General features: G+C 38.7%; 1 protein-coding gene across 1 annotated transcript in view; it reads left to right on the top strand.

The window, feature by feature from the left end:
* Positions 1-615: 615 nt before the first annotated feature.
* The window catches only part of LOC124260707 (flotillin-1-like), a 36026-nt gene continuing 11157 nt past the window's right edge, over positions 616-25484 (top strand). The window contains 7 exon segments of the mRNA XM_046694993.1: positions 616-753; positions 2325-2400; positions 4111-4201; positions 18542-18682; positions 21739-21778; positions 21781-21854; positions 24430-24525. Coding sequence (XP_046550949.1) covers positions 708-753; positions 2325-2400; positions 4111-4201; positions 18542-18682; positions 21739-21778; positions 21781-21854; positions 24430-24525 — 564 coding nt within the window. The 5' untranslated portion in view covers positions 616-707.

The raw sequence follows: 25484 nt of genomic DNA, 5'->3' as shown, positions 1-25484 counted from the left end.
TGGTCCAGACTCGATTATTTACAGACCTGGGCCTAGATTTTCGAAGCTCTCCTTAGCGCTAAGATAGTCGTAAGTGCCATACATTAACATTAACTTACGGCCATCATAGCGCTAAGAGCTTCTAAAATCTAGGGTCGGCACCATATAGCTGGAACATTGCTGAGCGCGGCGTAAACAACAAATTTTAACAAATAAACAAACCAAAAGACAAAAGCGTGACTCGCAAAGGAATACGTTTGTCATAATTCATTCCATCCCCACCAAAATCAATGTTGGCGCCCTTTAAGGTTGTTTTTTTCCGCACACGCGAGCGCACGCACGTACGCACGCATGCACGCGCACGCCCCCTCAAGTATGAATGCAAAAACATACTGAAGTCATCTGATCATAAATGAATCATATTGATTCAATGTCTGTATCAATTCATGAATGCAGAAAGAAATTCTACATCTTCAATTATATGATAAGTTGATATTTATACCAAAGACAAATCGATACATTCGGTAATTTATTGCACTAAACAGATAAAAATAAACATAATGCAGTAACGGTCTAAGGGAAGTAACTGCTTAGCTTAGAGATATAGGCGTTTTAACCAATGATAATCGTCGTTGGCCTTCACTCCGTAAGAGTAGGACAAAAACAAGGGCAGCCATAACTTCCTATGCTCTGACAGGGACCTCCAATATTTTCGGTAAACCGCAGACATGGGCTTCGAAACATGTGGTCCAAACGAGGTGATGGTTGTGTCAGGTCAGTCCAATGTTTCTTACAGTTTCACAGCAATTTTGCATGGTTTTAGTTCCGTTTTTACCAAAACAAGCACCTGTGGTTTGCGCAACACCCGCCCGGATTTCTGCAAATACTACGGCACAATATGCTGAAGCGTCGCTCATTAGATTACACGTTTGTTTACATTACTGCTATCTTGACACCACATCGGAATATCTTAAGTTTTTTTCGACGCACCAATCATCTCCGTTGTAGTATTTATCGTATTTGTGTGAAAAGCGTTGTGATCTATCGACTTCCAGGGAACCTCCCGAGATGAATCCTTGACATTCCTCTCGCATAGTTCAGAAATTCTCGTATTTCACACTATACGTGAGAACGTCAACAGGTCATGATGTAAACAAACAAGAAGATACACATGTCGCGTACTGTCACATACTTTTCATACTTGTTTAGGTTATTAATTTATGAATGTTTATTGATGCAACTGTAATTTTTGTGCCTCGCATACGTCTGATCGCTGTACGATATTGCGAAATCACCGTGTTTAAGTTCCCCATTCGCCCTATTGCGAAATACGCTGTGTATTGTATGTATCTATTGAAACGTGAATGTTGTAATGCATATGATGAATATCGTCAGTGTTTGAATATATTTCTGTATTCTTTCTTTTTAAGAAATATATTCACGATTGGCTATTGAGAATCAAAGGAAGGTAACTCTGTGTAAATGATGCACTTAGAGAATGATTTATTGGTGCACTTGCATTCGGAATTACTTGGATCAGAGTCTGAGTGTACAAGTGCAGTTTGATTAGTGTGGTTCATGTACGTCTTGAAGGTACACATATTACACACTGGAGAGAAATACCTTGTATTTATCATGTTTATTGTATGAATCCATAAGAAATGTACTTTTTCTCAACATGCACAAGTCAAGTGGATGACTGCATGGAAAATTATGATCATATAAATATGCATTAATTGCATATTATGACTGACAAATCAACCTAAACAGTGCCAAATTAAACATGTTGAAAAGCTTGCTTGTCATGCTTATAGCATTATGAAATAATGAAAAAGAACTAGGGCAAGTGCAACTACTTATCCTAATTTTGTAGAGCATATTTATAATTACCTGAATTTCTCGAAACTGTACTATATTTATGACACATAAAAGTATTCCTATTAGTGTGTTTGCAGACTTAGACACAAATACATATTTGTTAGAAGTGAACTCAATAATTTAACATGTATATAGCTGTCTACCTATGAAGATCTGTATTAGCATTGGTCTTCAGCAACCTATGCTTGTGGTAAGAGGCGACTATCAGGATCTTGTGGTCATGATCGCTGACTTGGTTGACACATGTCATCATATCCCAACTGCTTAGATTGATGCTCACTGGATTATCTGGTCCAGACTCGATTGTTTACATGCTTCCGCCATATGGCTGGAATATTGTTGACTGTAGCTTTAAGCAACAAACAAAAGTGATGTAACTGAAATACCGTTTAGAGAGGCATCAGTCTTGACTCAATCAGTACATGTATGAGTAGAATCATGTGTTTTATAATATTGTCATCTTTCAGGATGCTGTCACAGCCGGTCGGTGTTTGTGCCTGGCGGTCGTGTGTTCGTCTGGCCTGGCATCCAGAGACTGCAGAGGTAGGTATTTCTATTTTACTAGGCATGACCTGCTCATTGTGAACTATGGCTTGATGAATATAAGTCCGATATCTCATGTATGTGTGATAAGGAAGTGCTTCCTCTAAATCAGAGGGGCGGTGGGGTAGCCTGATGGTTAAAGCGTTCCCTCGCCACACCCAAGATCTGGGTTTAATTCCCCACATGGGTACAATGTATGAAGCCCATTTCTGGTGTCCACTGCCATGATATTGCTGGAATATTGCTAAAAGCGGCCTTAAACCACACTCACTGACTCTAAACAGAGGATACATGGACAGTCTAATCCAAAGGGTGTTAGCCGTGGATATGATTTGTTCATGGGAATGATAACTGTGATCTGTCATTGTGACCGTATAATCGGCAATTCCTAACATATATTCAGCTGTTGGGAGAGTCAATGGACCATGCCTCAGTCATGTCAGTGCCGGTTCTGGGGCCAAAACCAGTGTGAAGATCCTGGTTAGAATTGGTCTTCAGCAACCCATGCTTGTCGTAAGAGGCGACTAAAGGGATCGGGTGGTCAGGCTTGCTAACATGGTTGACACATGACATCGTATCCAAATTGCGTAGGACGATGCTCGTGATGTCAGTCACGTCAGCATGTCTGGTCCAGACTGAATTGAATTATCTATTTATCGTCGCCATTTAGCTTGAATATTGCTGAGTTGCGTTAACATACAAACAAATAGCCAGGACCTAATACGTTCAGGAATTTTATGCTTGTTGACAAATGAGTTCATTGCGGATAATGTTGAACATTGTGTGACCAATGTTCATCCACCCAAAGGCGTGGATGATTTGTCATGGTATGAAGGCATATTGTGAAGTTATTATCACTTTGGCTGGAATATGGCTGATTGCGGTGTAAAACTCTCACAGTCTTTTTATGTTTGAGTCAGCAGAAGTCTGTTTAATTCATGTACTTATTTTCATCAATGATGCATGTTTATTGTTATTTTGATTGTTTGGACTAAGTTAGATGTAGAACTATGTAATGTAACACCTTTTAATGTCATACAGATTCAACTGCTACTCATTACAAGGTGTTTTTGTCACTTTTGAAAACTGGTCTTTTTGAAGATTATGTATTGGAAAGCTTTCAATAGTTTGAACATTTTGGCTATTTGGTTCAAAATGTTTTTATTACATGTACATGTTAAACAAATATTCCAATGTACAGAAGACCTGGGGATGTTTGGCATTGGTAGTTTGGTACTAGCGTCAAACCATCTCTGAGAGTTGTAAGGCTAGTACTGTAAAAAGATAAAGAATTCAAAGATTATAAGTCCAAATTAATTATATTTCGGAACATATGTGACTATTATGAGCTTCTAATGCTGATTTTAATGTGCATTGTTCGGCAAGTTTTTCCAAACCGTGTTCAATGCAGAACCGTGAAGATCTGGGTTAGACTTAGAGCGTCTTTGGCAACCCATGCATGTCATAAGAGGCGACTAACAGGATCAAATAGTCAGGCTCGCTGACTTGATTGATGCATGTCATTGTATACCAATTGCATAGATTGATGCTCATGATGTCAATCACTGGATTGTCTGGTCCTGCTCGATTATTTACAGACCGTTGTCATATAGCTGGAATATTGCTGAGTGCAGCGGTTGAACAACAAACAAACAAAAACTTTTGTGCGCATGTCAGTAATATTTTCGCTTTCTCCCCCGCGTGACTCAGAATGAGTCTGAATACCCTGACTCTCACTATTGAGAGTCCCCAGGTCTACACCAAGCATGGAGTCGCTATCTCAGTCACAGGGATAGCGCAAGTAAGTTGATGTCGCAGGACTCAGCAGCAGCAGCAGCATCATTGTTGTGTCCCTACTGCTCAATTTTATGTTTTACCCATCCCTGGTTCCTTACCTTCAACTAACAGACATCACAATTTCACATAAACTAAGACTGGTAATCTGTTGATCATAGTTTAAAATGCTAAATGGCTTCTTTGTCTGCAGAGATAATCTTTCAGATCTAACCAGAAAAATATGTAAATGTAAAGCATTAATCCATCGGTAAAATTAGTTGTTATTTAGCACTTCTTTATTGCACATATTCCAGTTCCTCTCTTAAATTTTTAACATGGAAAAAAGCCATTATTCTGAAAATGACAATTAATTTTGCTATCCTAATGATCGCTAGTGTGTGTGTCATGAATCACATGGTTTGCGAAACATTTCCAATCCTGTCTTTGATTGTTTAGCATGTTCAGTTTTAGTAAATCTGATGTGTGTTGGTTGAAGGTAAAGGGAGAGCTTGACATTTATTTTGCATGTTTTTATATACAATGCTTGTTTGTACTGCTCCCTGAGGTTGTAACATTGATAATATGTGATGGGTGATATTTGAAGTGGCATAAGGAGAAAAATTGCAATATAAGGAGAATATTCGATGTCAAAGTGGTAGAGATTTGACCTAAAACCTTGAACAGTGTCTTTTTCTGCTCATTTTATATCAATTTGCAATAAACACCTCAACAAGCAACGTGGAAGAGGAGTGCTGTTCCAGGTCATGCAGGGAGCACTTTCTTGTATAAACTGTTTCAAATTTCCTGAAGCAGTTTTTGAAATATCATTAAACAGTTGCACATGGATGTATTTCGCAACCCTTTGGTTGTATCCTGTTTTATCAAGACCACTACCACCCACACATATGTCAATGCTTAAACATTGTAGCTATAGCAAGGCAGGCTGCACCAGTTGAGACAGTAGCACATTGGTGGATGAGTGGTGTCTAGCATGCTGACATGGGGTGTGGCGACTTGCTGTTGTAGTGGGGCACGTCCATGGTTGGAACATGTACATACAGGGGTGGATATAACTTTAAAATTGCTAGTGTACTCCGGTACAGTGGCACATGTAAAGTCACTTGCCCTGATAATTTTTCCACTATACCGGCCGTTTTCTCGTTGATTTTTTAAATAAACCACATAATAAATATTGGAAAGTCAACTGGACACCAGTACAGTGTGATATACAAATTTGCTTGCCCGGCAGAAAAAAACACTGGACTGGCGTCGGGCAATGGGTTATTTCCACCCCTGACATAGTCAACCAGTATGACATTGCACTTTGAGGGCGTGGCAGTTACATGCATAGCACAATACCAGGAGTTTCCTAAATTGGCATTTAGTCCCAGAGATAAAGCTATATTATATATATTCTATATTAAAATATAGAAAAATATCATTATTAAAAATATAGAAAAACTATTTATCTACAAATATCCAAATGGAGCCCAGAACAATTAAATTTCTGGAGCTAGGGCCATCTAGACTTGCCAAAACATTCTAGACTTGAGTAGGGTTCACAACACTGCATTTACCCAATTTAGACACTTCAGCTTTCGTTCACAGATATTTTCTGTATCTATTGATTGAATGCAGGCAGGATCTTAACAGAGCTCCAGATAATATTTAGCTCATGTGGGTACTGTACCCACTGTATTATTTTGGAGTGGGTATTATGAATGTTGAGTGGGTATTTCATTTTCCGTTACCCACTGCTTTCAAACGTGCGTATTTCAGTCATTTTACTCACCTAAGTATTATGTGACTGAGTAATTTTACTAAGCAGATATGTTCTGCCTTATGACTATGTCATACCTAATCAAAACCAACTTAAATATAATGGAAATGAGTTCATAAAAAATCACTCATCCTAAATGGACAGTACAGCACTTGTCCTATACTAACAGTACAACTTGAGATAGCAATCAATGTCTTTTTCATTACGCAAGCGATTTTTATAAATATATTCTGTACGCATTTGTTTTAAACTTTTTGCGTATCTAACATTTTAAATGCGTAATTGGTATGCAACAATTATTTTTCAATGCGTAATTGGAAATTTTATATGTGTATTTTACCCGGATACGCAGCTTATCTGGGCCTCTGATCTTAATATATACCCTTCTGCTGTAAATAGCACAAAAATGCTATGTCTTGCATAGTGAACATCTATCATGATGTATCACTCAGTGTCTATTGTGAGATTATACAACATCTACACATTTAGGGCAGAATGTGAATAGAAGAAAATTACCAGAAACTGCTGAAGTATTTAAAACATGTGTCATTGATTTAATGAGCCATGATGGGGTTAACGCAGGGTATTATAATTAGTTGTATAAGCTTTACAACATAGTTTTTTTTAATCTTTACCTCCCTCTTTAGGAAGAGAAAAATGTATAATTGAAGAGACTAACTCTGCTGGTTAAAGAAGGTTGCTCCTGAGTGACCTGGGCGGAGGGTTAGCCTAGTGGTTAAAGTGTTGGCTTATCACGCTAAAGAACTGGGATCGATTCCCCACATGCGTACAATGTGTGAAGCCTATTTCTGGCGTCCCCTGTCGTGATATTGCTGGAATATTGCTAAAAGTGGCATAAAACTCACTCACTCACTCCAAAGTGACCTGTAATGGGTCTTCAGGTCATTGCTTAACGAGAACTGAGATCTGATTTTAATGGTGAGGTGTTTGTACACTGTAGACTGAAAAGCAGCATGAATTCTGCCATCTAATATATCTCCTGGTATTGTTGCCAAGCATGTGGCTTCCATGTTCCGTCGTTTCTTGTTGTTTGTAGACTTTTTTAGACAGCTGCCCTTTTTGCTGGTTATCCCTCAAGACAATCACACTGGATATTGAGAGCATTATTTACACTCAACTGAGTCCCAGATGTAGCACGTGAGGCAAGTCGTAGAGTGTTATTAGAAAACAAAGATAGGTGATCATGTTGACTTTTTTCAGATTATCCCTCAATACAATCACTCTGGTAATAGAGAGCCCCAATGTTTACTCTCAACTCGGAGTGGCAGTTTCAGTCACAGGTATAGCACAGGTGAGGTCAGAGTGGAGTGCAATTTATTTATAGTCAGGTGATAATGATTTTCTTTTTTTCAGATTAATTCCTCGATACATTCATACTGATTATTTAGAGACCTCATTTTTACATTCAACTTGGAGTGGTTTCAGTCACAGGTATAGCACAGGCGAGGTTAGAGAGGAAGCAAATTACTTTATGGTCAGGTGATAATATTCTTTTTCAGATTATTTCCTCAATACACTCATATTAATTATTGAGAGCCCTAACTTTCACACTCAACTTGGAGTGGCGGTTTCAGTCACAGGTATAGCACAGGTGAGACAAGAGAGGAATGCAATTAGCTAACAGTCAGGTGATCCTGTATTTTCAGATTATCCCTCAATACAATCACTCTGGTAATAGAGAGCCCCAATGTTTACACTCAACTCGGAGTGGCGGTTTCAGTCACAGGTATAGCACAGGTGAGGTCAGAGCGGAGTGCAATTTATTTATAGTCAGGTGATAATGATTTTCTTTTTTTTCAGATTAATTCCTCAATACATTCATACTGATTATTTAGAGACCTCATTTTTACATTCAACTTGGAGTGGTTTCAGTCACAGGTATAGCACAGGCGAGGTTAGAGAGGAAGCAAATTACTTTATGGTCAGGTGATAATATTCTTTTTCAGATTATTTCCTCAATACACTCATATTAATTATTGAGAGCCCTAACTTTCACACTCAACTTGGAGTGGCGGTTTCAGTCACAGGTATAGCACAGGTGAGACAAGAGAGGAATGCAATTAGCTAACAGTCAGGTGATCCTGTATTTTCAGATTATCCCTCAATACACTCACTCTGGTAATAGAGAGCCCCAATGTTTACACTCAACTCGGAGTGGGCATTTCAGTCACAGGTATTGCACAGGTGAGGATTAGCGCAGGTAGACTCCGGAGCACATTTAGCGAAAGGTCAGATGATCATGTTCACTGTTTCAGATTGTCCTTCAATACCATGACTTTGACAATTGAGAGTCTAAATGTTTACACCCAACTTGGTGTTGCTATATCAGTGACAGGTATAGCGCAGGTAACACTCCCTAACCCTAGGGATCTCACAGTGCTGGTCAAATAATGTCGTATATATAACTGTCCCTTGAGTCTAACCCAAGTAAACTGTCTTAATCCACTTCAACATTTATTGTATGAACTGGTGGGGTGGGGTAGCCTAGTGTTTAAAGCGTTCGCTCGTCAAGCCAAAGGCCTGGGTTCGATTCCCCACATGGGTACAATGTGTGAAGCCCATTTGTGGTGTCCCTGTTGTGATATTGGGGGAATATTGCTAAAATTGGCGTAAAACCCAACTCACTTACTCACTCTTTGATATTTTAACATTGCACTATAAGAGTGTATTCATTGCAGTAACATATGTTTTAGCATTAACATATTTTCGTTCGTATTTGTCCTATTGTCTGTGAAATATAAGTCATCTCCATAATGATGTAACATTGTTTATGACTTCTATACATGTATTGATGGTGATTTATATTGGAGGATTTTTTTTATCAATCTGGGAATTTTTTTATGACATTTGTGCAGACTTTTGTATTCTGAATAGTTCAAGATATTCTGGAAACTTTATGCGATTATATCAAAATACTTAAAATTGCACTAAACAAACATTTAAACTTTATTTGTGGGAAATGGTACAGAATATAAACATAATTTGGGTAGGTTGTTTGGAGCTATTGTTCCAAGGACAAAGAAATACAATCATGGATACCTCCGCTTCTGGTGGATAAAATACCCGTCTAGATTTTGTCTGTAGAGAAGTTAGACCTAGACATTGTTCGTTAGTGCTGTAGATGTTAGAACTGACTGTGAGATCCTTGGACTTTGAACAGATGTGGTGTCATTAATGGTGTATCTTTACATGCAGGTTTTGAAGTCAATTCAATAATAACATGAGTTTTTTTGTTATGGTACACACTGTATCATTCAGAGTTGCGTCATGCTTGTTGTAAGAGATGACTACGGATCGGACAGTCCATAACACTGACTTTCAGTGCATGTCTTCATATGCCAGTTCTGTAACACGGTGCTCATGATGTCAATCACTGGATTGTCTGGTCCAGACTCCATTGTTTGCCGACCACCATCATATAGTTGGAATAGTGCTGTGTGTGGTCTTGAACAACAAACACTCCATTCATGGTTTGGAAATATATTTCAACGTGAATGTGTGTTAAAAAATATTTATTTTGAGAAATGAGCCTACTGTTTTCTAAATATCAATGAGTGAATTGTCATACTTTGCCCCAAAATGCAAACATTCGCAAACTTGTAAATTTAGTCTTTAACAATGCGTCATGTTATTTCAGCATATTATGAGTTCTGTATTATAGCGTTATAGTAATCTAGTTTAGATATAGTTGTTACATTTTAACAGAAAAGCTAACACTTCTGTCACAGAATGAGATTTGATGCTATGGTAGGGGTTATCAGACCATTGTGTTTAGAATCCAAGGAAAACATGCATGTAAGAACAATACACCACTGATGCCATCACATGTCTGTGTGCCCTGACCTGATTCCCAACACAGCTTGGAACATTATCTGCATATCATCCTTCATATCTTCCTCGTCTTCTGGAGCGGTGGGGTAGCCTAGTGGTCAAAGTGTTCGCACATCACGCCGAAGACCTGGGTTCGATTCCCCATATGGGCCCAATATGTGAAGCCCATTTCTGGTGTCCCCCGCCTTGATATTGCTGGAATATTGTTAAAAGCGGCGTAAAATCATACTCACTCACTCACTCCTTATCCCCTAGACACATGCTACAAGTGTACCCAGGAATCATTTTCATAGATTTCCGCAGCAATGCTTTATGTGTGGAATGCACCGAATTGTCAATGTCATTTGAGACACAATGCTGTTGAACCTATTCCTAAATAGTTGAGATAAAGTAATTGAGATAAAATGCATATCTGTGCAACATTTGTAGGAGTATGCGAAATACAAAGTTTGAAAATGGAATAGCCCATGGCTATGGTAAAAAAGTGGTAACTGTATCCTGGTACAAGTCAGTAAAAGAAACAATACTTGCCACTGTTTTTATGTAAATTATTAATAATTTCATGTGCAGAAATAGAATCATGTTGACCCGTGAAGATCCGGGTTAGAATTGATCTTCAATAACCGGTGCTTGTCGTGAACAGGCTAATTAACGGGATCGGGTTGTCGAGGTATGTGCTTATTTGGTTGACACATGTCATTGTATCCCAATTGTGTAGATCGATGCTCATGATGTTGATCACTGGATTGCCTGGTCCAGACTCGATTATCAACAGCCTGCCACTATATAGCTGGAATATTGCTGAGTGCTGGGTTAAACTCACTCACTCACTCACTCACTCACTAGAATTATGTCCCTTTAACACATACATGATCACATTTACATTGTAAATTTCTGGATATTCATAGTCAGTGTATTGCAGTATATTGAAGTATAATGTTATCAATCAGTCTTTTAAATATGCGGTTAAAAGTGGCTGTTTTTTAACATGTTGAATAGTTGTAAAGGAATCACCATTTCAAAATGCTGGTTAGCAATAGTGAATTCACAATTACAATATTCATCTACAATAATTACTAATAAGAATTGGGGCATTAGGGTAGCCAAGTGGTTAAAGCGTTTGTCACACTGAAGACCGTGTTCGATTCCCACATGGGTATACTCTGTGTGAAGCCCATTCCTGGTGTCCCTGTCGTGATATTGCAGGAATATTGCTAAACATGGCATTAAACTGAACTTACTCACTCCCACATGGGTACAATTTGTAGCCCATTTCTGGTATCCCTCCACCGTCCATATTGCTAGAATACTGCTAAAGCGTGAAACTCAACTCACTCACTCTACATGTACATGGTCTGTTAGTCTGAATGATGTTTAAGCTTGTTATTTTCAACCTAAATAGTGTTGTTATTATTTGGAGTAGAACACATATGGGTTTTATGCAGATGTGTAGTTAGAACTTGATCAAATTGTCTGCAGAATCATGTGAATTATTCAGGGGCTGAAGTGCCACTTTAGCTTTGGTTGTGAAAACACAACATGTGACATTGATTCGGCGACGCAAGAGGAAGCTGAGCTGGAGTTGGTTGTAGAAAATGATCAGGAGTACTCTATTGAGCGTGAATTAGCTCGAGTGCCTCCCCACTTCCAGGCAATGCTGACTTTGCATCATATTGCTCCAGTGCTGAAGGAGTTCCACAGTCTCATGTATATTTCCTCTTGTCATATGTTAAAAGTATTGACCCAGCTTGTAGCATGACCAAAGTACACAATGTTCACTGCAGGTTGTGTTAGGATCGTGTGTCACATTGGCAGTGAAAATTGAAGTGTATTGGTTCTTTTATAGTTGTTGAATATCTGCTTTTTGAGGTTGAATAAATCTTGTGTATCCAAATGCCTTGCTGAAGTATAAGTTAGTTTGAGCAATGTGGATCGCTACTTTCTATTTGTCTGCTTTTCACAGCTATGATTTAATTATTTAAGCATTTTACAGGATACAGATGGCAAAATTCAAATTGCTTAGTGCAAGAAGTGGTCTTTATTGGATCTGTGTGGAAGTGGAGTGCAATATCAGTGTTCGAAGTAGCTATTATACTTAGCCTGCTAGCCTGGCTAGCAAAATTGCAGTCGGGCCGACTAGTGAATTTTCATGGGGATCATTTTGTAAATATGTCACTCTCACAGACTTGTTAAGTTATAACACACTTTTAAATCATGCAAGGTTATGGCCTGATAAAAATGTTCATCATATTAGCATGATATGAAAACCCATGTCTACATTCAAATTTCGGACTAGTGAATTATTTTGTGGGCTAGTAACTTTTAGGCATAGCTAGCCCGACTGACTATCAAAATTTGGAAACTATTTCGCACACTGTGCAAGATGATTATAACCTCTTCAATTTATAATGTAATGAGGAAACTGGATTTATATCAGGTGCCCAGGAAATATGTGATGTTTATATTCACTGGGGTGGTATTGACTGGTAGAGAAGTTCGATATTTTGGGAGTCATTTTTAGTCATTAATCATTAGTCATAAATAAATATAATCAGGCTGGACAGTTCTTTATGAAGCATAAAGGTCAAAGAGTCCTTTTCAATATCCTGTCACAAATGTTAAGATAGCTAACAACCAAGTTAATTAGGTCATGTGCGACTACTGCAAAATCTCAAGGATGCGAGGAAACCTTTCAATTTTGACACAGTGTATGATTTCTAAAATGGTGTGCAGCTGTTTGGCAGAGCTGAAACAATACCCATTGAGCAGAAACTTGTCTTGTGTTCAGACAAATACTTAGAGAGCTCATAGTGAAAGTTACAGGTCTTCAGCTGAAACTATAGTCTGAGGACACATGTTGCTCATGGATGTGGAGGTATTTCATGTTTCCTGCATTTAAGCATTGCAGCAATCCTTCAGTTTATATCTGAAAGGTTGGCTTATGGTTGACAGAGTCACAGCTAATGAGGCTGTGCTGTTTTGAAACAAATTGATGAATCAGCATCATTTGATATTCTTCAGCTCTGGGTTCTTGCCTCCCAAACTGATGTTCAAATAATATTGGATATCATCATTGTTTCGTACCTTGGCCATTTTATTGCATTAATCATGTTAATGTCCAAGCACTGGTCAGTTGATATAAAAGTATTGTCAGTCCCGACATGTCTGATGGTTGTTCCTTAAACGCTATTGTGACACAGATATCTCAGTCCACTCTCCTGCAGATGCATATTGGTATAAATAGTGAGATAGAACATTATTGCTTGTGTTTCTGTGGCAGTCGTCATATGGAAACATTTATTCACTTAAAACCTTGCATCAGTACAGCCATAGGTTGTCTAGCAACACTGGACGATGAAGCTAAAAGCGTTGTAATATCTGCATCTAAGCCTGCATCCAAAGCTGTTTGTCTATAAATCATGTATAGCACTACCCTAAGTGCTGACTGTTTGGCAGCAGAATCTGCAGAGTCAGGAGTTTGGTGCCAGTTTGGACTGATGCCTGTTGCATTTTCATGGCATTTTATTGATTTTCTCCTCATAGGCTTCATATCTTGCTTTCCCAAGTGGCTGGAGTACTCTGGGCGAGGAGATGGGCTTGTGGCCAAGCTCTCATATATGAATAGGCAAGGATGGTATTCAGCTGCTGGCCTCCAGTTAGCTTTGTGAAACATGCAACCTGGTATTGGAAAGAAAGTGCAACCTAATATATTAATGTCTACATGCATCAAGTGCATGTGGAAGAATTTGGTATATGACTACCCCTGTCTAAACCACACATTGATCATTTAGCACTGATTAGCGTTCATGGGCCGGTGGGGTAGCCTAGAGGGTAAAACATTCGCTCCTCATGCCCAAGTCCTGGGTTCGATTCCCCACATGGGTACAATGTGTGAAGCCCATTTCTGCCTGATATTGCTGGAATATTGCTAAAAGCGGCATAAAACTAAACCCGCTCACTCTAAGCTGTTATTGACAAAGCACATCACTAATCCCAGTGTTATGTGAATTTAGTCACAGTATATTGCATCATCAAACTAGGGGTTACCTTTTACACCAGTACTTCATTAATCCATGTAAAATCGTGACAGTAATCGAAGGTCTGATTATACTTGATATATAGACTAGTTTATTCATCTATGTTTCCATTTTGATAATTGTTGGGATCTAATGTATGTCATGGTTTTATCTGGTGCAGCTAGATCATTATGTCCAAATGCTCTGTCACATGTTAAGTCAGGTGTCATATATGCTAGCACTGTCCTCAGAGATGCTGTATCAAGACTGATTGTAATGTAGTGGATACAAGTGTCTGTAGTCTGTTTAACAGGCATTAAAAAAAAAATCCTGAATTTTCACAGACCAGAATCTGAAATGGTTAAGAAATTGTCATAGACTTGACCCATGAATATGGCTTTCTCCATATTTTTGAAATTCAGCTGAATTGTTAATGTATTACTCTGTTTAGCTTTAAAAGTTCACAGGTATAATCAATTGAAATGAAAAAGTGGACTGCTCTAGGTAGGCCCCTCAGAGAGTGATTGACCTCTTTATTTACTTGATTTATAGCCTATGTTTAGATGGAAATGTCAACAGGGGTTGGAGGAGCAATAATAATGTCTTTTCATTTCAACATACATGTGATACAAATAGTACAGAATCTTATCAAGCTTGTGGTATTTTTCAGGATTGTCCTGTAGTATCTTCTCGGTTTCTGCAGTTGCACAACACATACTGTGAAATGTATATGTAATAAAACCTTTCATTCATCCTCTTGTTTGTTACTGTATATTAGGAGTTGAATGGTCCCCAGCAACAAGCTACTTAAGCTACTAAATTCAAAGTAGTGGTGTGACAATTCATCACTATGCATCGATCAATGGTCTGCCCATATAGTGAATCGATACAAAGTTTTACATTGTTGTATATCGATCACGATGCTTCAAATGAGCCATGATACATCGATGTTTAACTTTGAATATTGATCGAATCATGATATCTTGTCAAGAAAAAACTTACTTTTGTTTGATGATTAAAATATATGCACACTTATTTCCCTTCTTGAGTAAACGTTTTCTTGGAAATCCTTGCGTCAAGAACTGTGTCAGATAAGAAGCTCACATGTTTTAACATTCACAAAGTCTGTGTATAAATTATCTGGTTTTCGAATGAACATTGAACAATTTTTGGTGGAATGTGACCGAAATACTTTAAAATTGGTTTTGTTTTGATAGGAAGGTGTTTTATGTAGTTGGTGTTAGAATTAAAGATTGTAGCGATCATTGATAATGTATCGTATCTCCACATTATATCGGGATCGTGTCGTGATCTCCACCCTTATATCGATACGTATCGTGATCTCCACCCTTATATCGGGATTGGTATCGTGTCGCGGCTTCAGTGCACAATAGCTTTGGCAATATATCGTCGTGATTAAAAGTTTAGTATCATGATGTATTGTATCACAGATTGTATGCCAATACCGGCACTAGTCAGGTCAGTCTAGTAGACTTGTTAATGATAGTCCATATAATGATACTAAGTCTACTGGAAATAATGCTAATAGCCTTATTCAGGCTCATAGACTCAATCCTTTTTAGCACAGCCTGCATTATATCAAGTTCGATGCTCTGAATTACTGTTCAGAATGGGTGTGTCTTGTCATGCAAACCACTTAAAATTGTTTGTTTCCTTGCAAACTTGCTGGCATGGTTTTATAAATGTCACCCACAGTGAGCCCTTATAAATCTGCTTACTAGTGATAATGTTTGCCCCATATATGATAAACATGATTGTTGGGTAGCTACTGTTTGATAATCAGCAGCGATGATATCAAGTGAACTTGTTTATCGCTCTGATAATGATATCTGTGACTATTGTCTTGAACTTGTGTCTTTGTATTTTAGACTGCTGAAATGTAAGGCCTTCACCATGACAACTGATTGATTGACATGTGGTATCCATGATGCTTTTATAGAATAACATGTGACAGCTATTTATGATCCTTGCATGATCACTGTTTATGGCAGCTGTAGAAACCATGACAATTGTATGGAAACACATTGCAGTTGTTTAATGATCCATGTGATATCACCATGACAACTGTTCATATGTGTGGTAACCATGACAATTGTATAATAACAACATGACAACTATTTATGATCCATGTGTGATCACCATGACATCTATCCACAGCAGGTATGGTAACCATGACAACGGTATATGGCAACTATTTTTTATCCATGTTAATGATCACCATGACAACTGTTACATTCTATATCGATTCTAACAATGACAGGCTCTTGCTCATGCAGAGATTTATAACGGCAGAGCAAACCTGCTTCATCCTTCTGATTTCCCAAGCTACTCCAAATCGTCAAATGAGCAAATAACTGAAACTGAAGTGAAATTATTCCATCATATTAGTGGTCGTCATTACATTACAGCATCAGACAAACAAAGGTTGTACATGTATTGTGTTGAATTTAGTGTTTAGCGGGTGGTATGTGTCTGTGTACAATGGATGTCGTTAATGTGAAAATGTCTGTACAACTGCATGTATTTTGAAAGGATTTGTATAAACAATCAGAACAATGTCACTGTAAACCGAGTGTTTGTATGTAACCTAGCTGTCCATATGGGAGAATGTTTATGAATCACCAGCCCTTAAGCCCAGCAGGATAGTTTTAGAATGTCAGCCTTGATGATGAGATTACAGCTAAATTGGTGGCAATGGGATAAATTGCCTGATTAGAACTATTAAACTGAGGGCCATGTAGCCATTTCAGAATATGCTCAGTCAGTCTGTTCACTCATACCAGTATGTGCTATATTTTGGTCAGGGAAGTCGACCCCATGAAGATCCAGGAATTGATCTTTAGTAACAGACGCTTGTTGCTAGAGGCGACTAACAGGATCGGTTGGTCAGGCTCGCTGACTTGGTCATTGTCATTGTAGTTGCGTAGATCGATGCTCATGCATTTGATCACTGGATTGTCTGGTCGAGACTTGATTATTTACAAATTTCTGCCATGTAGCTGGAATATTGCTGAGTGTGGCATAGAACTAAACTCACTCACTCACTCGCTAGACCAAGTCAGAGGCAGCAGCAAACGATCTCATATAGGAATTGAGAATATCCCACTTCCTGTTACTGTTATTGCTACTGCTTTAGGTGCTAGAGGTCAAAATGACACCATAATTAAGAAAAGAATCACTTTTACAAGCCCAGTTTTGAACAAAACAATCATTTGTTTTCTTCTTTTACAGTGAAGGAGTCTAAATTTGGAATTATTGATAAATATCTCCTCAGTGGTCAAATTCATATTCAGACATTGTTTAACAAACCTCGGGTTCCTTTGAATTGAAGTCAAGTCTGTGGGTAGATCTCTAATCTATATTAGAATCATTCACTGGCTTGTTTTTAAAAAAAAATCCACTTGAAAAGTCAATGATATATATGACCATCTCCTATTGATGGATAAGAGTAGCATAGATGACTGAGATGAACCCATCTTGCTGTGAGAGTAGTTCTGTTACGATTATCTCGTGTATGCCATGAATCCAACCATTCACTTCAATTTTTGTCACTTGTTCAAGCAGTAACTTGTGACATTTTGCCAAGGCCACTTACAACACTGTCATTAGGCTAGAAGTGGCATTGTTCGTGATGCATCATTCTTTTGCTTTACAGAAATTATGGGTATGTTTCAACCTAAGCAATTACATGACCTGTTATTTTAGTTCCTTGATATGAAACTTAAAGTTCATAAATATTTGTATTCATTATGCATATATATGTACACATCATATACACCTCATAGTGTATTCTTTGCAGCCTCTAGTGTAGAGTTGTGTCCCCTAATCCATCCAGGATCCGATGACAATTGATTATTGGTTGAAGCTAGATTTGCCCTGATAATTATTCACTTATTTACCTTAGTATAACTGAATAAGTTTTCAAAGAATCATTTACCCACTCTCACTTTCCATGTGGTTGTTAGAAAGAATTTTAAGTCATTGCTTGGTATGTTTTTAGGTTAAACTTGGATGAAAAGAACTTTTCTTTTTAGGGTGATAGGTGGTAATGTTTTTGTAGTGAAATATTTGTGCAGCTGAGTATAAATGTGACAGAATTGTTGTTGTGTGTATGGCTTAGTTGACACAGCATTGTAACCTTGGTTACTTGTTGTTTATTATTTTGGATGGTTTAACATTTGCATGCTTATATGGGGGAAAGGGAATATTATTGATCTGTATATATTTCCTGATATTATTGAGTTGATCCTTGTCACCAATCACCATAATGTCATTATGACCATATTAATAATGCCATGATGAAGTTAAAATTGTAAATTAAGTATTGTGACCTAGTATATACAAAAGTAAATTTGGTATTTATTTGGATAAGCTGAAAACCATTACGAAGTATATTGCTCTTTTGAGATATTATTACGGTAAATAGTGATTGTGAAATTTCTTTTGTGAAAGCTAACACAAGTTTTTATGTGGATTCAATGATAAGTTAATTATGAATATTTCTTGTCTTTTAAACATGATAAAGGAAAATGTATGTTTACAATGTAACCAAAGTAAAGTCAACAGCTTTGAAATAAATTGTTAATTTTGAATATTTTTTTATTATCTTGTTTATGCATCAATTTTAACAGTATATCATGCAGGAATCACAACTTTTAGCCAAAACAATTGACCAATGTCTACTTGTTGCTCCCAGGTGAAGATTCAGGGAGGAAACAATGCCATGCTGCAGTCTGCCTGTGAGGTTGTTCCTGGGGAAGTCTGAGGGGTGAATCATAGCGTGTGGGAGACTCTGGAGGGTCACCAGAGAGCCATCATGGGAAACATGACTGTGGAGGTGAGGATAGGGTATACTGAGTAGGGGATGTGATGTAGAGGTGCGATCCGCAGTGTGGCCCAGGAGACTCTGGAGGGTCACCAGAGAGCCATCATGGGCAACATGACTGTGGAGGTGAGGATAGGGTATACTGAGTAGGGGATGTGATGTAGAGGTGCGATCCGCAGTGTGGCCCAGGAGACTCTGGAGGGTCACCAGAGAGCCATCATGGGCAACATGACTGTGGAGGTGAGGATAGGGTATACTGAGTAGGGATGTGATGTAGAGGTGAGGTCTGCAGTGTGGCCCAGGAGACTCTGGAGGGTCACCAGAGAGCCATCATGGGGAACATGACTGTGGAGGTGAGGATTGGGAATACTGAGTAGGGGATGTGATGTTGAGAGCGAGGTCTGCAATGTTGCCTAAGACTCTGGAGGGTCACCAGAGAGCCATCATGGGGAACATGACTGTGGAGGTGAGGATAGGGTATACTGAGTAGGGATGTGATGTTGAGAGCGAGGTCTGCAATGTTGCCTAAGACTCTGGAGGGTCACCAGAGAGCCATCATGGGCAACATGACTGTGGAGGTGAGGATAGGGTATACTGAGTAGGGATGTGATGTAGAGGTGAGGTCTGCAGTGTGGCCCAGGAGACTCTGGAGGGTCACCAGAGAGCCATCATGGGGAACATGACTGTGGAGGTGAGGATTGGGAATACTGAGTAGGGGATGTGATGTTGAGAGCTGAGGTCTGCAATGTTGCCCTAAGACTCTGGAGAGGTCCTCAGAGAGCCATCATGGGAACATGACTGTGGAGGTGAGGATAGGGTATACTGAGTAGGGATGTGATGTTGAGAGCGAGGTCTGCAATGTTGCCTAAGACTCTGGAGGGTCACCAGAGAGCCATCATGGGCAACATGACTGTGGAGGTGAGGATAGGGTATACTGAGTAGGGATGTGATGTAGAGGTGAGGTCTGCAGTGTGGCCCAGGAGACTCTGGAGGGTCACCAGAGAGCCATCATGGGGAACATGACTGTGGAGGTGAGGATTGGGAATACTGAGTAGGGAATGTGATGTTGAGAGCGAGGTCTGCAATGTTGCCTAAGACTCTGGAGGGTCACCAGAGAGCCATCATGGGGAACATGACTGTGGAGGTGAGGATAGGGTATACTGAGTAGGGATGTGATGTTGAGAGCGAGGTCTGCAATGTTGCCTAAGACTCTGGATGGATCTTCTGATAGCCATCATGGGGAACATGACTAGAGGTGACTAGGGGAATACTGAGTAGGGGATGTGATGTAGAGGTGCGATCCACAATGTGGCCCAGGAGACTCTAGAGGGTCACCAGAGCCATCTTCGGAAACATGACTGTGGAGGTGAGGATGCGGGGATATGGTGTAGGAGGAGAGTCTTACAGATGAGATGATACATTTTGATACATCATAATACATGAAGTTACTGTTGCTGATACTGTACAACTCAGGTATTGTACTTCATTTAATTTGTAGGTTCCGGTTACTTAAGTATTTTTAGGAGTATATGTTACTCTAGTTTATCTATTATGACTCAAAAGAAGCTGAAGTAATCCCGATTCTTTCATACTGACACCCCGATAGAATACCCTTGCATATTGGGGTAGAATAGGGTTCCCTTTACTGTTAACAAATACATGTACTATAGTACTGTCGGAAATAGAAAAAAACGGTATTTTCTCATTTATCTCTACAATTTATGTAGTTGATATGTGAAAGTGTGAAATATCTGTTAAACTAAGTTCGGCCTAACTACAGTCTCAGTGGTAGAGAGATAGGAAACGGAGAAAAAGGACTTTACTGAGGGGAAATTAGTGCAAAAATGAGCAATGCGGGTTTTTTCTAAGTCCAAAAGACTTATTTTGAACAGACCATGGCTTTATGCAAATTAGTGTGCGACGATATTGTATTACAAAGGACACTTTTTAAATGCCCAATTTGAAATTAGACAAACGATAGCTGACGATTATAAACGATAGCTGACGTAAAAAATAATAACTTTTATTCCGAAACTATTAAGGATGTAGCTACCATGCAGTCTCACTGTCACTATAAAAGAAACAGATAGGGCCATCTCAAAAAAGCAAAACCTGGGGTCGGGCTTGGGGATAGAGATATCAGCTAAGATCAGATAATCCTTCAGGGCAATTGTACTGGGGAGGTACACGCACGCCATAAACAATTTACAAATAATATCCAGTCCTGTCGATCTTCGGTGGTCATGCCACCTATATAATACTGATGCGCTTCTATGGTTTTCGGTATCATACTCTTTTACATATTCTCAACATAAGCTATATGAAACTATATGAAAGAAAGACAATGTAAAGATGGTAATCAATAGATGAGACATAGTCAACACACATGAAAAAGCACAAAATATCTTTGAGATGACCCCTTGTGCCTGTAGGCAGCACGTGCATTTCATGCAAGGTGAGTCGATCGGGTCCGTCCGTCATACCTGGCTGAGCGACCTAATTGCCATCTATAGTCTGATCTATTGTTTTCAGCAGCTATTCATTATTTTTCTAAGTTTTGCCCGATTTTACTAAAAGTAAATATGCTTTTCTGGATATCGATTACGATCCCACTGAACGCCCAGTTAGGCGGAAGTGGGTTATTTCGACATATGATATTTTCGATTGTGTAAATTTTAGGGTTACAGAGTAACAGCCTAAAAACAGTTTTTTTCTATTTCCGACAGTACTTTAATTGGCACAACACTTTCATGACGATCGGAAATTGAATATTTTCTTTTATTGGAGCTTCAATGTGTTAACCTGCAGACGTTTTGTAATCAAGAAGTTTAATTGATGGTCTATCTGGCCCGGAATTGATTATTTAAAATTTGCTGTTATATTGCTTTCAAATCTCTCTGCCATATTAGAGACTTGACAGCTGATGCAACTTTAGGCAAGGGTGTGCTGTATTTCTTACATTTGAGTCAGAGTGGCTATATCCCCATTGCTTGTCTTTGAGTCTATTATATGGGACAAGTGTACAATTCCTAATTACTTATATCATTCCTGATGGTCTTGTGTGGCAGGAAATCTACAAAGACAGAAAGAAGTTCTCCAAGGCTGTGTTCAAGTGGCTTCATCTGATCTTGTGAACATGGGGATCGCTGTCAGCTATACACTGAAGGACATCCGAGATGAAGAGGTATGTAGAGTATATACCTTGATACACAACACACAATACAAGATGTTACATATGCACTGTTAGGAAAGGGTTTATGATAATTCACACTCACACACTTGTCTCAGAGATGCTAAATTTGATTGGTCAATCATGCTGTGTGACTTTATCGTGTCATCATAAAACCAAATGGTTTTGACACTGCTGAAGATTTCACCATTGGTTTGATTTCTTATGAAAAGCATACAGCCAATCATTTCTGGTGGTGATTTGTGAAAATCTTCATGACAATTCCTTCAGACCCAAATCATGTTATTATTCCAAGTTGGGTGCGGTGGGGTAGCCTTGTGGAACCTGTTCTACACATACGATATATTGTGGATCAGGGTCTGAATTCATCCTCACACAATCATGTGGATTGGGTGTTTTAACCTTGCTGGTGCTGTGCTATTTTGCCCAGTCATGGTGGACTGGTGATCATGCTATCAACCATCAGTTCATTTATTGGCTGCCATGTTATGGCTGGAAACGTGGTGATTGCTGCATATTGCAGTTTCCAGTCCGAGTCACTCACCTGTTCTGTACCATGATATATCAGTATAGAGTGTTCTCCAACAACCCTAGAGGTGCCTCACAGGATCAGGGTGGTGGGGTACCCTTGTGGTTAAAGCCTTTGCTCATCAGGCTGAAGACCCAGGCTCGATTCCCCACATTTGTGTGAAGCCATTTCTGGTGTCACCTGCTGTGAAGTTGCTGGAATATTGCTAAAAGTGTCGTGAACCCATACTCGCTAACTCACTCGCAGGATCGGGTGGTCAGGGTTGGTTGATGCATCTGATCGTATCTACTGACAAAAGGTTCTGGTGTCCCCCGCCGTGATGTTGCTGGAATATTGCTAAAAGTGTCGTGAACCCATACTCACTCGCAAGATCGGGTGGTCAGGGTTGGTTGATGAATCTGATCGTATCTACTGACAAACGGTTCTGGTGTCCCCCGCCGTGATGTTGCTGGAATATTGCTAAAAGCGGCGTAAAACCAAACTCAGTCAGTCAGTACTGACAAATGATGCTCATGATGTCAATCACTGGATTGTCTGGTCCAGGCTTAATTATTTACAGACTGCTGTCATTTAGCTGGATGGGGAGTAAACAAGAATGAGTTGTTACTGTCATTGGTACACAGTGCTAGGGTATGCAGCCACTGCAGATATCCATGACATAGCTGAAATAGCGCTGACTTCACAATGAGATTCCACTTATTCTTGAGCATTGGATTACAAACATTGTAACTGTTTGTAGTTAATTATGTATCCTGAAGATAAATGATCATTACATCTTTTTTCTTTCTACACCAAAAATGTTCTATTTCATGTTTGCTAACAGTTTTTCAATAACACATGAGGTTATTTTCAGCTTGCTCTTTTTCCTGACGGTGGGCATCATCATTAAAACAAGAACTTTTTCCTTTTTTCAATTTTGTCTTTATCTTTCTTTTTACGTAGTATCCTGAAGAAAGGATAATGTAGTTTAAGGATATTTTGTGAAATTGTGTGTCTCACAAAAAAAAAAAGTACCCGATATATTTTATGATTTTTAACTTTGTTATATATGAAGACCATCAACTGAATATTGAATATTTAATGAAAGTAACATATTGTGGCTGGATATAATCATGACGTGGCTGAAAATACTACAATTGAAAAACTTATACAACATAACAACATTAGCAACAAATATTGAAAAGGTGATGAAGGTCGAAAAGTAAACTTGTAAGTAGTTGTGTTATATGGATTTTGTCATGGAAATAGTATCCCAGATAATATGTATATATATATGAAAATCATTTATCAGTCTTACATAATTTACCTTGGGAAATGGTATCAAAGATTAAATCAAGTTTGAAAATCATTTATTATTCTTATGTTATATCAGTTCAGTGTCTCAATGCTCAGATGCTGTTTGCCTTAAAGCTAAATAACACTTCAGAAGTAGTCATTGCTTGGAGGCGCAGTGATAGTTGCATGTTTGTGTCCTTCAAGCTAGCCAGAGCCGATACCATAGCAAGTATGTGTCTTTACAGGGTTATCTAACAGCTCTAGGTATGAAACGACAGCTGAAGTCAAGAGATGCACGATAGGTGAATCTGAAGCACAACGATGATGCAGGCATTAAGGTGATGCTATCATGCAATGTGTATGGACGCCAAAATGCTTATGTGAAAGTTCACGCTGTGTATCATAATCATTGTTGTCATCATCCCCATCTTTGGTGGTGGTTCTGTCACAGATGAATCCAAGATGGCTGTATTGAATCAGCAAAACCTCATGAAACATATATCTAATCTATTTCCAAAAGACATATTCCGTGGAACAGATTCTCATGTCAGTTATGAAAATGTTACCCATGTATTTGAGGCTTTTAAGAAGTGGAAGCGTTGTGATGCTGATGCTGAATTCAACTTGCAGCCATCTTGGACATCAAGTTAACATACCTGTCTGTCTAGCTCATCCAACCAGAAACAGAGGGCATCACCAGACATGCAAACAAGATTTGTTATATTTGTCAAACATTCTTTCCACGACTACTGTTTTCTTGCCCAGGGTTATTTGAGAGCCTTAGGTATGGCAAGAACGGCACAGGTGAAACGTGATGCCCGTATCGGTGAAGCTGAAGCACAGAGAGATGCAGGCATTAAGGTGAAATCATGAATAAAACTGAAATTTAAATTTATTGTTGAACTGTGTCGATTTGAATTTGGCTGTTTTTGAACTTGAAATTGCCAGTTACCAAATTCAAGTTTCAGTCTTCATGTTCAAATTTTAATTTCTTAAAATATTGAGGGTTTTTTTAATATAAAATTTGAATGTGGTCTTGCTGTAAGGTGATGACATTTATCGTATTTATCAGATTTGTTTTTAAAAACAAATTTTTAATCTGTCACAATTTTTACAAAGGTTTTAAAAAATGTTATATTTCGTTGAATTTTTATTAAAGGTGTGGTTTAATTTTAAGTATGAGATCATACTACAACTAAGCATACAATGGAGGAAGACCATGACTGTGCTATCGAAAGTTTATGGATGGTTTGCATGTTTGCTTGATTAAAGAGACAATGTGATGCTGATAGTTAGTAGCATTTAATATAAGTATTCATATTAATATTTGCTAGTGTGACCAAAATTTACCAGACTGATAGCCTGAGCTCTGTAACCTTTGCAACCCCCTACTTCTGCATTAAAGCATTAATTAAGGCTGTATGTTTGGACTAATTGTAACTGCTAACATTGATTCCTCTGTTAACAAAGCCCCTCCTCCAATATATACAGGGCCGGTGGGGTAGCCCAGTGGTTAAGACGTTCGCTCGTCACGCTGAAGACCCGGGTTCGATTCCCCACATGGGCACAAGGTGTGAAGCCCATTCTGGTGTCTCCCGCGGTGATATCGCTGGAATATTGCTAAAAGCGGCGTAAAACCATACTCACTCACTCACTCCAATATATACCACTTAACTTTTCAAAGGAATATTCCTGTTCAACCTTTCAAAGGAATATTCCTGTTACCATAGTTACTTTTATTCATGAAACATTCTGTAACATCTAATCAAAACTTTGTAGGTGTTTCTCCATCACTCCATCAAATACAGTATAACACCCAC

Source organism: Haliotis rubra, unplaced genomic scaffold (genome assembly GCF_003918875.1).
Source record: "Haliotis rubra isolate DU_JTF1 unplaced genomic scaffold, ASM391887v1 Scf771, whole genome shotgun sequence".
NCBI lineage: Eukaryota > Metazoa > Mollusca > Gastropoda > Lepetellida > Haliotidae > Haliotis > Haliotis rubra.
The sequence above is the reverse complement of the archived record's forward strand: the minus strand, read 5'-3'. Positions and strand labels throughout refer to the sequence as shown.